The sequence below is a fragment of the Xyrauchen texanus genome, chromosome 45 (assembly GCF_025860055.1).
Source record: "Xyrauchen texanus isolate HMW12.3.18 chromosome 45, RBS_HiC_50CHRs, whole genome shotgun sequence".
Lineage (NCBI taxonomy): Eukaryota > Metazoa > Chordata > Actinopteri > Cypriniformes > Catostomidae > Xyrauchen > Xyrauchen texanus.
The window spans coordinates 26,960,999-26,975,009 of NC_068320.1; the positions used below are offsets into that span (position 1 = coordinate 26,960,999).

At 41.8% G+C, this 14,011-nt stretch overlaps 1 protein-coding gene across 1 annotated transcript in view; it reads right to left on the reverse strand.

The window, feature by feature from the left end:
* Positions 1-6,019: 6,019 nt before the first annotated feature.
* The window catches only part of mtpn (myotrophin), a 15,835-nt gene continuing 7,843 nt past the window's right edge, over positions 6,020-14,011 (reverse strand). Inside the window, exons 4-5 of the mRNA XM_052118403.1 lie at positions 10,999-11,082; positions 6,020-6,793 (exon numbers count right to left, since the gene is read on the reverse strand). Coding sequence (XP_051974363.1) covers positions 6,707-6,793; positions 10,999-11,082 — 171 coding nt within the window. The 3' untranslated portion in view covers positions 6,020-6,706. The remainder of the gene's footprint in view (positions 6,794-10,998; positions 11,083-14,011) is intronic.

Consider the following 14,011-nt stretch of genomic DNA (forward strand, 5'->3'; position numbering starts at 1 on the left):
CATAACAGTCTCTAGAATTTACTCAATGGGGCCAAAAACAAAAAACATCCAGTGAGCGGCAGTTCTGTGGACAGAAACATCTTGTTGATGAGAGAGGACAACAGAGAATGGCTAGTCTGCCATTGGGAGCAACTTGGGGTTCAGTGTCTTGCCCAAGGACTCTACGACATGTGGAGTCGTGTGGGCCGGGAATCGAACCGCCAACTCTGCGATTGGTGGCCGACCCGCTCTACTACCTGAGCCACAGCCACCCCATAATATTTTTTTTTTTTAGAGCAAATAGTTTTCCTAAAAATGTATGTCCACATATGTATGTATCTGAAAGGTGATTGGCTCTTTTAACTGTAAGGCGGGACTTCCTTTCTACATCCGTTGACCTTATCGATTTCTGCCATTCATTTGAATAGAAGTGGCCTGTTCTGCTAAATAGTCTCTGGTTTTGTCCCCTCTGCTCATTACCCACAATGCACTAGTCCTCTGAGAAGCTGCAGTGATAAATCCTCTTTAATTGCAATTAAAATCATTCTAATAGCAGGTCTAGCGGGCATCGATTTCTCTGCGAGTGGTCCTTCAGTTGAGGGCGTTTGGGTTGAAGAGGCAGCTGCGTTTGGCTGTGATCCGCCACTCAAGGACTGATGAGAAAACCGGGAAATTTCTCTGCATGAGCTCCAAAGATCCTCTTCCAATAGAAACACACATTAAAGACATGGTTATTCACAACCTTCAATCTGTGCCACTCATGAAAATGAGAAGTATGGCCAATACATTGCAAAGCTAAAATTCTCTCTATCGCACTATACAGACCTGAAAGGCAGGGGACGCCCCAACGTGGTAGTTGACTCCGACTAATTTATTTGTAAGAGGCGCAATCATCCAAAGATAACGTGTATCTGTGTGTGTGTTTGTGTGCCAGACAAGAACGTTTAAGAACAAAGATGGAAGGTCTCTTAGACACAATTGTGAGTACAGATACAAATGATAATCATTAAAGTAATTTGGATTTGATAGTTCATTAAGCACAATTTCAGGGTAGTTGTTCACAAGTGTCCCGATGCATGGAGTCGCTGTGGCAATTGTAAGACAGACAAGAAGTGTATGTGTGTGGGTACTAATTAGCACAGCTGGTGGTTCTCTTATTAATGTGGACCGTTGGCATCATGTGTGTGTGTGCATTAGATCATCTGGGCGAATGGGATGAACAAGAAAACGTCAACATTACAATCATTAATCAAACATTTTAATAAAGCTTTATGAGGGTATTCTAGGGAAATCAATGGGTTTGTTTGGAATTGAATACTAGTGTACTGCTTACTGTACCGTATATACTGTATTTTTCCTTAGTATTTATGAGATGCTAAGATATATATATATATATCTCAGATAAAATACTTAATTATAAGAATCAAAGCCATAATTATAAGAATATAATTCAAAACTATGAGAGTAAATCATAACTATGAGAGTAAGTCATAAATATAAGATAAAAAAGCAATTATGAGATTCTAATACATATTTGACTTAAACAGTAGCGGTTTTAACCACCACGCAATTGCATGGGGCCCTGGACGTAGGGGGGACCCAGCAAAGAGTAGGAGAGCTCCTAACCAAATCCTAACCTAACCCAACCTAGCTGAAACCAAACCTAACCCAACATGACCCTAACCCAACCCAACATAACCCCAACTCAACCCAACATGACCCTAACCCAACCCAACCCAACCTGACCCTAACCTAACCCAACATGACCCTAACCCAACCCAACATGACCCAACCCAACATAACCCTTACCTAACCCAACATGACCCTAACCTAACCCAACATGACCCTATCCCAAGCCAACATAACCCAACCTAACCTAACCCAACATGACCCTTACCAAACCCAACATAACCCTAACCCAACATATCCGAACCCAACATAACCCTAACCCAACCCAACCAAACATGATCCTAACCCAACATGACCCCAACCCTAACCTAACCTAACATGACCCTAACCAAACCCAACATAACCCTAACCCAACATATCCCAACCTAACCCAACCCAAACATAAACTAACCCACCTTAACCCAACCTAATCCTAACCTAACCCAAACAAACCCTAACGTAAACTAACCCTAATGTAAACTAACCCACTCTAACCCATACATTAATTATCTTTAACTAGATTTTTATTTCATTAAACACTTTGTATGTACTTGATTTAAAATACATTTTATGTAATATTTAAGCAAATCTTTTGAAATGGGGCCCGGGTTGGTCTCAGAAACCATAAACCCATTCCTGGACTTAAATCAAAACTATGAGATAGTAAACCATAATTATGAGATAAAAAGTCTAAACAGCCGATACTAAATGATAATTACAAGACAAAGTCAATTATTAAATACTAATTCTTATTTATAACTTAAAAGTCATAATTACGAGATAAAATAATCAGTTGTTAAGATTCTAAATATTATTGATCATATTTCTGATTTGATCAATGCACATTTTGTTCATGTTATGCAAATGAGCTTCCATACATTCATGTTTCCCGTACATACAGAAAATGCACATACAGAATACATTGTGCTGAAATAGTCTGAATAGTCATTAGTCTGCCTTTCTGAATACACCCAGTGTGAGTTCATCAGTTCTCATGTCAGCCAGCAGGAGGTGCTGCATCTCTCTGTTAAACACGGTTTATGCAATCAGAACAACCTGCTAAATACTTGAAAAGAAAAGCAGAGTTAAATTAAGAAGACAGACATAAAGGAGAGATATAGCTCTCTGAGACAGTTATATAACATGTTGGTGTAGGAGGATCAGTCCATCTTTATTACAGAATAAGAAGAGGCCAATCTGTGTACACAGAGACAAAGACAGGGTCAGAGAAGCAGAGATGTGAGCTAAAAACAGACGCTAGTGTGCATACTACATTCAGAAGTGACACTGGAGTTCATTTATTGCTCATGGTCTCTGTTGGGAAAGTTTGGTGAAAGATTTGCAAGTCAACATGAAATGCATTAACAACCGATTTTACAGATGAAATGTGACGCATTTCTAAATGAAACTGGATATTCGTGGAGAAAACTTGCACTTGATTTTATCCACGTGGAATTAATTGGGCGGACCACATAGCTATTGGCTATTGGCTAACGCTAACAATTATCTTTAGTGATCTAGATGACCCTAGTGATCTAATCAGCCCACAAGGAAACTCGTTTTAAAGGCGGAGCAAGTTGCGAAAACAATTCGTTTTTTAATGCGCACTCATAAATCCAATCACATGTATTAAGAAAGTAAACAGGGCAATTTTGATTACATGTCGACTTCAAGGCTGTGCAAGTGACTTGTTTATCATGAGGACAAAAATGTGCACACAGTCTTGGGAGAAAACAAAAGAAAATGAGCTGTTTTATATTCAAAGAACGTCTTTGAGAGAGAGAAGCAATCGTGCATTAAACTTGATCAGTGTGTTGTGCTGCAGCTGTATAATTGATTTCTTTGTGTTGTGGCAGACAGTGAGAGGTGAGACTGAATCACTGAGATAAAACAAACACAGTAACTACTAATCTTGATGAAACAATCCCTGCACAGAACATACCTGTCTAAAAGGTCGACCGATAATGAAGCTGGTGGAAAAGGACGATAACCGATTAATCGGCTGATTGTTTTTAAAATCGATTCATGGGATGTCACAACATCTTATTAGTCGGCACAGACATAGAAAAGTATTTATCAACCAATAATAATGATGGGACTTTTAACACTTAACAAGCCTGAAAAACACACTGGGGACTCTTATTTTGAAATGGAGACTTTGCTTTGTTACAATGCTCAAATTAAGCTTATTATAGCCTGTATATTATTATTATTATTATTATTCACAATAGATTGTAGATATGATGTGGTTACGAGGGACGTTTCCACTCGTCAAAGTCTAATTTTTCTTTGCATGCCCTTGCATAAATGTAAAAAACTTTATAATCAAATGAACATAACTATCGGCCTTGATTTTTACCAATAACCGAAAGTTCCTAAAAGCAACTATTGGCACCGATTAATGGGTAAAACCGATATGTTGGTCTACCTCTACTATAGACTTTATATATCAAGATGTTCACAGATTTGCTGTGTATTAAAAGAATTAGCAGATTATTCTGAAAATTCACTGTAATATATCTGAAATCAGAAAATGTTGATTAATCATTAACAGTGTCAGTAGATTTGTGACGTGACACGAGGAGGAACCATCACTTCTGTTGATCCGCCAAGCGAGCGCGATTATCTGCCTTTGCAATAATCTAAAAATGACCACAATTTTGGCCTATATATATATATATATATCTCCGCGCATCTTATCATGTGACTCGTTGTGCATGACACCGCGGAGACTCACAGCATGTGGAGGCTCATGCTACTCTCCACGATCCACACACAACTCACCACACGCCCCATTGAGAGAACCACTAATCACCACCACGAGGAGGTTACCCCATGTGACTCTACCCTCCCTAGCAACCGGGCCAATTTGGTTGCTGAGGAGACCCGACTGGAGTCACTCAGCATGCTCTGGATTCAAACTCGCGACTCCAGGGGTGATAGTCAGTTAAATAGTTTTTAGTACCATTAGACATGTAAAAAGATGTGAAAATAACAAATGTGCACCTTTTCTTTTTAATATATCATATTTGATATATTAGGCTTTAAGGGGCCTCCTGAGGTCCTGCAGTTCATTTGTGTAGTTCGCCACATTTTAAATAGATCGATATAAACATTGAAACCACTTTTTTTTTTCTTTCCACAAATATCCACTAGATGGTGCCATAAACATGTGAAACTCACATATCATTGGTTGTTTAGACCATCAACTTGCACAGAGAGTGAAACAAGAGCCATTATATTTGATACACACGGCGTTAAAGGGTTAAATAGTATTTTTCACACTTTTTCGTTTTTTTATTTGACGCCAAGGGCTGGATTGGTAATCTGGCATACCGGGCATTTTCGCGGTGGGCCGACACACTTTGGGGCTGATCAGGGGCGGACTGGGCATCGGGAGAACCGAATGCCAGAACGGCCAACGGTGGGGGTTGGCCACGAAACGGGCCGAGATAAGCTAAAATGAGCCACCGCGTTATACATAACGGACCATGAAACAACGCCACGATATGCCGAAAAGGCCCGCAAACTTAACCAGTTGCTATGTAAAATCCCGGGCCGATTTCTCTTCCCAGTGCAGCCCCGATGATGCCCCTATAGAAAAGACTTCTGCTCACGTGTGATATTTACCTTGAAATAAATATTGAAACAGTTTGGTTATTTCACTCTTTGTTTAGATGATCATGGATTCAAACATGCATTCAATGTATTTTTATAGTTTAATATTGAAAATCTGGGTCTGGGATCAGGCTACAACAGTCAAATCTACATAAAAGAAAGGAAATTCTGTTTTAATGTGGCCAATTCAATTTCATATATATCAAAAAGAAGTTAAAAAAAAAACAAACTGCGTCGTAAGCGACAATTCTGCAGTTTCGTGCCGTCCCCTCGTCACGTTAAAAAGGCGACAAAATCCAAATAATTGTTTGAATTCATTTTATTTGTTTTCAAATGGACTTTTCACAACAATGCCAGATATGGATCTTTAATATGTTCATTTACTGATTGATCAATGTGAAGGTTTGTTTCATGCAGAAAGAGAAGAGACCGCCTATTAGAGTTAGATGAGCAAAACTCTCGAGAGGACGACATCTGAAGAGAGAGACATGTCAAACTCTAACGAGAGAGAGGGTGGGGGAGGGAGAGGAGACAAAGAGAGAGAGAGAGGGTGGGGGAGAGGAGAGAGAGAGACAGAGAGAGGAGAGAGACAGAGAGAGAGAGAGAGAGAGAGAGAGAGAGAGAGAGAGAGAGAGACACACAGAGAGAGAGAGAGAGAGAGAGAGGGGGGGGGACACAGAGAGAGAGAGAGGAGACACACAGAGAGAGAGAGAGAGAGAGACACAGAGAGAGAGAGAGAGAGAGAGGGACACAGAGAGAGAGAGAGAGAGAGAGAGAGAGAGAGAGAGAGAGAGACACACAGAGAGAGAGAGAGAGAGAGAGGGGGTATCTGCCCATCTGGCTAACCGGTTTAACACTAAAAAGCGCACAGCAGCTGAGAATCAATTTTATTTTTATTTTACAACAACACAGTTTTAAAGGGGCACAAAAGCAAACGCTCAGGCCAGTGAAATGTTTGAAGCAATCATTATTATATAAGAGAATAAGCAGGATTGGAGCGCAGGTAAATTCATTGTTCAAATGTTTTCAAAAGCCCTTTCAACTATACAACCATCCGTTTCTACATTACAATCACTTTTTCTGTGGCCTTATAGTCTAAAAAAATAAATGTACACATCATCATTTTACACTCGACTCTTTGCGCTGTAGTCTGAACTCTAAAGCCCGTGTTTAGTGGTGTTTTATAGGCGCAGTCTGACCGCTTTCCCATTGGTCCATATGGGAGGCATGACATGAGTGACAGCTCCATCAACCAATGGCTGATTCTTATACACTAGAGACCCACCCATCCACAGAATAAAAAAAGATCATGGAGAAAACTAAAAGAAAAACAAAAGGAAACCTAGAGCCGTATGCAGCCCGCGGGCAGAGACAGAGAGGTGTGTGTGTGTTGGATCCAGTGGCTGCGGTCGAACTCTCTCTGTTGCCGACAGCGTGTGACTCACTTCAGTAGTGCTTTGATGGCGTCGCTCTCGGCCGCCTCGAACGCGCTGAGACCATCGGGACCTTTCCGTTCCTTATCAGCACCCTGGAGAGAGAGACACACACACACACACACACACAAACACGAATGATTCTTATGAGCTGGCTCTTTTAAATCTACAATTTGAAACATACATGGAGACCAGTGTAGTCCGGTTCCTGAATGAATGACTCTTACGAGCCGGTTCTTATGAATCTACAGTGTGAAACGTACAGGGAGACCAGTGTAGTCCGGTTCCTGAATGAATGACTCGTACGAGCCGGTTCTTATGAATCTACAGTGTGAAACGTACAGGGAGACCAGTGTAGTCCGGATCCTGAATGAATGACTCATACGAGCCGGTTCTTATGAATCTACAGTGTGAAACGTACAGGGAGACCAGTGTAGTCCGGTTCCTGAATGAATGACTCGTACGAGCCGGTTCTTATGAATCTACAGTGTGAAACGTACAGGGAGACCAGTGTAGTCCGGTTCCTGAATGAATGACTCGTACGAGCCGGTTCTTATGAATCTACAGTGTGAAACGTACAGGGAGACCAGTGTAGTCCGGTTCCTGAATGAATGACTCTTACGAGCCGGTTCTTATGAATCTACAGTGTGAAACGTACAGGGAGACCAGTGTAGTCCGGTTCCTGAATGAATGACTCGTACGAGCCGGTTCTTATGAAGCTACAGCGTGAAACGTACAGGGAGACCAGTGTAGTCCGGTTCCTGAATGAATGACTCGTACGAGCCGGTTCTTATGAATCTACAGCGTGAAACGTACAGGGAGACCAGCGTAGTCCGGCTCACAGCAGAACTCTTCCTTATTGTTAAGCACAACCCAACACTATAACCAGTGAGCAATGCTAAACAACACGGTTCAAGTTTAACACAAGATTACCCTTCACAGCTGAGCAATAAGACCTCATTATGCCATAATTGAGTAACACTGAGGATTTGATGCATAATCTACATGGGCCTCTCTAACACGAGGTGAACAGAGTAATCGACCGGCCCATCGCCTCATACAGAAATATTTTACAATGCACTCTCTATTGGATCAATGCAGTGTATTGATCGTTACGGTGGATGCCGACTGAATATTCCTCTTTACACACATGTTAGTGTTTCAGCTAATAATGCATCAAGTCAATGGCTCCGTTCTGAATCCAATAAACGTCTTCAGTTTAGAGTATGCGGAGCTTAAAGTGCTAAATTTGAAGGCCCCTCTCTATTTTGTCCTGAGGCTGTTCATGCCCCGCTCACACTCGTGTTACTGTGAGCTTCACCTGAGAACAGGCCGCATCAGCACTCCAACAGACATTTTAAGCAGAATTGAGTTTGTGTGTTCACCCCGTCCAAAGAGTTCTGAAAATGCCAGCGGGCGTCACGGCGAACTATCTGGCCTCGTTCATTCTGTAGTTTCACATCTCTCTCAACATAATAGTGCCTTTATAATGAACCTATTGTTTGTTCTCCGTGCTGTGTGGTCAGAGTTGCTGTTGCATTGGCCACATAAACAAGGCAAAGTTTTGGAAGTGAGCACATTTTGCTAAATGAGTGACAAACTGTCTTTTTTAGAGTTGGGAACCAATTATGACTTGGTCAAAACAAATATATATATATATATAAATAAAAATAAATAAATAAAGTAGCCTGTGTAGCGCAGAGAGTATTGACGTGACTACCACTCCAGCGCTACATTTCAAAAAATATTTTTTTAGCCCCTTTTCTTCCAATTTGGCATACCCAATTCCCACTACTTGGGCTACTATTCGTTTCAAAATGCTCTCTGTCCACACTAACATTTCCAAAAGTCGCTCGTCCTCACTGAAACGCATGAAAACGATTGAATCGTGTCACTGCGCATGCGGAAAATCCCCGCTGCATGTACGGTCCGAAACCTCGTGTTCCGTCGCCGGACGCCAATTCCGAGTAAACTTCTCTTCGCCTTTAAAGGAACACAATGGGAAGGTTCTACAAAGTGACATTTATTTTTTAACAACGCTATCACAGTGAGTATCAAGTACAACAGTGCCGCTATAACACAGGCCGCCATAACACAGGCCGCCATCTTGATTGTTATGGTTGGATAGATCACATGACTAAAAATGCGTCATCGGTTTCCAAAGCGTCCGTTTTCACGGTCCACAGTACAACGCGAAAACGGCATTTTCAAATGTATCCACTTTGGAGTGCGTTTTCAAAAAAACGCTGTCTCGGTGTGGACGGAAGGCCAAAACGGAGAGAAAAAGATGCGTTCTCAAACGAAACGTATTAGTGTGGACTAGGCCTTAGCCGGTCCTCATGGTGGCGCTGTTACTTGCCTCAATCTGCGTGGCGGAGGACAAGTTTCAGTTGCTTCCGCTTCCGAGACGTCAATCCGCGCATCTGATCACGTGACTCGTTGTGCACGACACCGCGGAGACTCACAGCATGTGGAGGCTCATGCTACTCTCCACGATCCACACACAACTCACCACACGCCCCATTGAGAGAACCACTAATCACCACCACGAGGAGGTTACCCCATGTGACTCTACCCTCCCTAGCAACCGGCCCAATTTGGTTACCCCATGTGACTCTACCCTCCCTAGCAACCGGGCCAATTTGGTTGCTTAGGAGACCTGACTGGAGTCACTCAGCACAACCTGGATTCAAACTCAAGACTCCAGGGCTGATAGTCAGCGTCAATACTCGCGGAGATACCCAAACCCCGCAAATGTGTGTATTTGACAACTATCCCGAATCCCGATCGTTACCACGTTAGTCAAACAATGTTATTATACTAAACTATTTTCCAGAACATCAAGGAATTGTTTTCATTTTCCATTACATTTCCATTAACGGAAAACTACATTGCAATATTCCAGGTTTTCCAGAACGTGTAGGTACCCTGGGAATATTCCTTTAATAAGATAAGCCTCAAAAGTTTGATCAGTCCCAACTAAAACATCAAAACTGCCCAGCGGCCACAGAACCGCAGTGTGTGTGTGTCATCAACATGTCACCAGCACATACATGAAGGACCCCTGGAGTGAGCAGAGAGACGGGGCTCCTGAGGGACATCGTCAGTGTGTGTGTGTGTGTGTGTGTGTGTGTTATGTAATCTCAGGGGATCTCGCACTAAAGAATGTGCTGTGCATAGAGGCAGGAATGACCCCCTCTGACATAACTGCATTATACAACCCCTGTTTACAGCCTCTATTCAGCAGAATACGCTTTTAAACACAAACAAAAGCCCTTTCTCTGCCGCCTCTCAACGCTTCACCACACACACAACACAAATGACCGCATATACTGCAACGCTACAAATGTGTCAGTCACTACAGATTTTGACTGTTCATATATATAACATTATCTTTTGGTTTGCATGCATCAAATTCTACATAAAAAGATAAAATCAAACAAGACGAAATACCTTTTATTTGTAGATTGAGGCGAGTAACCCCGCAAGCACGAGAACCGACTAAGTAGTGGGAATTGGGCATGCCAAATTGGGAGAAAAGGGGATAAAAATAAAATGTATGCTCGCTCTCCGTGTCAATCAAACATCCAAGCACTATTCTGTGAGGATCCCAAATGTTCATCAATTGAGTAGGGCAACATAGCGTTGGGAATGAACATTTCAATTGCTTTAGTTGAATCCACCGGGCGAATCCATCTACAGAACCATTCGGGCACATTAGCTGAAGTTCTTACTGTGCTTGTCCATGTGACGCTATGTTTTCTTCACCAAACCTTGTGCTCCAGACACGTCATTAAACTTGAGGTGAACTACGGTTCGGTTTTCAAGAGAACCGTTACCGGGGGTCTGGGTAGCTCAGTGGTAAAAGACGCTGGCTACCACCCCTGGGGTTCGCTAGTTTGAATCCAGGGTGTGCTGAGTGACTCCAGCCAGGTCTCCTAAGCAACGAAATTGGCCCGGTTGCTAGGGAGGGTAGAGTCACATGGGGTAACCTCTTCGTGGTCGCTATAATGTGGTTCTCGCTCTCAATGTGACACGTGGAGAGTTGAGCGTGGATACCGCGGTGGATGGCGTGAAGCCTCCACAAGTAACGCGCTCAACAAGTCACGTGATAAGATGCGCGGATTGGTGGTCTCAGACGCCAATCTGAGATTCGTCCTCCGCCACCCGGATTGAGGTGAATCACAGTGCGACCACGAGGACTTAAAAGCACATTGGGAATTCCAAATTCAAATTGGGAGAAAAACATCCATCTCACTGACCTATTGAAAAGCATGAGTGTGTGTGAATGTGCCAGTACCTTTTCTAGAAGTATCTTGACGCATGCCACGTGACCTTCATAAGTAGCGGACAACAGCGGAGTGATGCCATGTTTATCTGGAGCCTGTGAGACAAAGATCATGGATTACTAGTGAACTTTGACACTTTTCCTTCAGCACGTGGACACATCGGTGTGATCATAGTGAAACATTTTCAACAGTGTTCTCTGAAGCACTATATGAGAGAGAGAGAGAGAGAGAGAGAGAGAGAGACAGATGCATGCAGTGAGAATGTGCTCATGTAAAACTCTCTACAGCGAAATGATATAAATCATAAGTATAAGCTTGTTTTAGTTTGCCATAAATGTTTGTCTTGACAAACACTACTAAAAATATGAACGCAAGTTTCCTGAAGTCTCACGAAGCCGTAATGAGTGAAGTCGTGACAGATTTATGTGAGAAATTGTAAGCGCTGAAAACGCTCCACACAGACAGCAGGTTCCCACCATCCAGCCTGTTCACCGTTACTCAAAACTAAATATCATTATTCGTTGTTTGGGAAACAGTGTGTTTGTGAGAAGAAAGCTTCACACCTCGGCTCAGTCACAGTGTGAAGGATATTTCAGCCCTTGAGGCACCAGATCAACACTACACTGAATATTACTGTAGAAGTCGACTGAAGAGCAGTTTTACGGTGTTATGTCTCGTCTTTTTTCAGTGTTTGGAAGATTAGTTCACACAAACGGTCATTTTTTAATTATTATAAAAAATTCAAGAACTATGATGAACATGTTTTCAAGTTCTGAGTTCGAAGTCATTTGGATATCTCCTTTAAATTGTTACAATTTTAATTACAAATATATTAAAAGAACAAGATTCATGCACATTTTAACTATAAAAGATCGCTTCAGGTCAGGCGTTGACGAATGGCCAAATTTATCCGAGGGCTCCTGTGACGCAAGCACGTTGGCGCGTTCCTTTGACTCATTGGTTGTGTGTCTGTCACACGTCAGTTCACGTGCCATCGCACTTACGTCACGGGAGCACTCGGGTAAATTCGGCCATTCGTCAACGTCTGACTGGAGGCCGTCTTTTATAGTTAAGTGCTTGGAGGCGGGGCCTGGGTAGCTCAGCAAGTAAAGTTGTGAGTTCGAATCCAGGGCGTGCTGAGTAACTCCAGCCAGAACTCCTAAGCAACCAACTTGGCCTGGTTGCTAGGGAGGGTAGTCACATGGGATAACCTTTTCGTGGTCACTATAATGTGGTTTGCTCTCTGTGGGGCATGTGGTGAGTTGTGCGGAGAATAGCGTGAAGCCTCCATACGCACTACGTCTCCATGGTAACACTCAACAAGCCACGTGATAAGATGCATGGATTGACAGTCTCAGACGTGGAGGAAACTGAGATTCGTCCTCCGCCACCACGAGGACTTGAGGGCATTGGGAATGCAAAATTGGGGATAAAAAGTGCTTGAATATCGTTCTTTTTCGCACGCTAAGTGATCAATTCTCTTTAGAAGACATTAATGTGACCGCTGGAGATAGGATGGATCACTCCTATGCCAACTATCTGTGCTTTTGGGACCTACAAACATCTAAATCACCATCCACTCCCATTCTAAGGAACTGCTGAGCCTGGATCTTTTTCTACAAATCTTCAAAAGTGTTTTGCAGAAGAAAGAAAGTCATACACATCTCAGATGGCATGAGGGCAAATATCCCTTTAAAGGATTATTCAGGGTTCAATACCAGTTAAGCTCAATCGACAGCGTTTGTGCCATAATGTTGAATACCACAACAAATTATTGACTCGTCTATCCTTTTCTTTAAAAAGCTAAAATTGAGGTTATAGTAAGACAATTACAATAGAAGTCAATGGGGTCAATCTGTAAACATTAAAATACTCCTTATTTCAAAAGCCCGAAGACAAACAATACGTGTTATCATGATTTTAGTGTGATAAAATCCCTTACTATCGGTTGACCGATAGTGGATTTGGCCAATAACAATAAATAAGGTGGTGTAAAATGCTGATGAATCGGCCGATAGTTTTTACAACCTTTAAAAAAAATGTTTTATACTATAACAGGCACAGCCATATTGTCTACAAGAGTCCAAAAGAATAAAATCCCAGATTCAGTTTATTGTTTAACCAAAACCCCAATAATACCCCAAACAATTAAATAAAGATTTGGTGCCTAAAGCGGGACTTTTAAATGTAAACAAGCCCAAAACACACAAGGGACTCTTATTTTGAAATGACAGAGACTTGGCTCTGTTAAAATGCTCTATACTTACCAAATGTAGCTTTTTATAGCCTATATATATATATATATATATATATATATATATATATATATATATATATATATATATATATATGAAGAGTTTGTACATATATGTCACCATATGACGTTTAATGTGGAATATGTTTTTTTATTACTAACGAGATATAAAGTTGGAGACACGATGTACTGTATGTGCTGATAGGGCATGTTTGCAAATAGTTGTATTTTTGTGGCTCGTATAGCATGCCCTCGCTTCAATTTAGATTACTTGGTTATGCAATCAAAATAGCGTCGGCCACAGTGAAACACGGAGGAATAAAAACGGCATAAACGGATACATCCAAAAAGCAACTATCGGCACAGATTAATAGGTAAAACCGATATATCGGTCTAACTCTATTTCTAAGTTAAAAACTAGAACTGTCAATAGAATAATCATAATTAATCTCATGATTTCCAACCAGTCTTCCGATAGCAGAATGTAACCATAACTAGGGATGCACCGATGCATTCGTAAACAAATGATAATAATAATATAACTCAATCGTGCACCTTTAACCCCTCACACTTTTATTTTGACATTCTGAAGTCTCCAGGACGTACTGTAAGTGTCTGTTTGTAGTTTAAATCGCTTCTTATTCAAATTCTGGTAAAATGCTTCAGTATCGGAGCCGATCCAGGTATCAGATCGGTGCATCCCTAGCAGTAACAACAGTAATGTCAATCTCTAGTACCCCTTGCGGCCCCCAAACCCCAGTTTGAGGCAG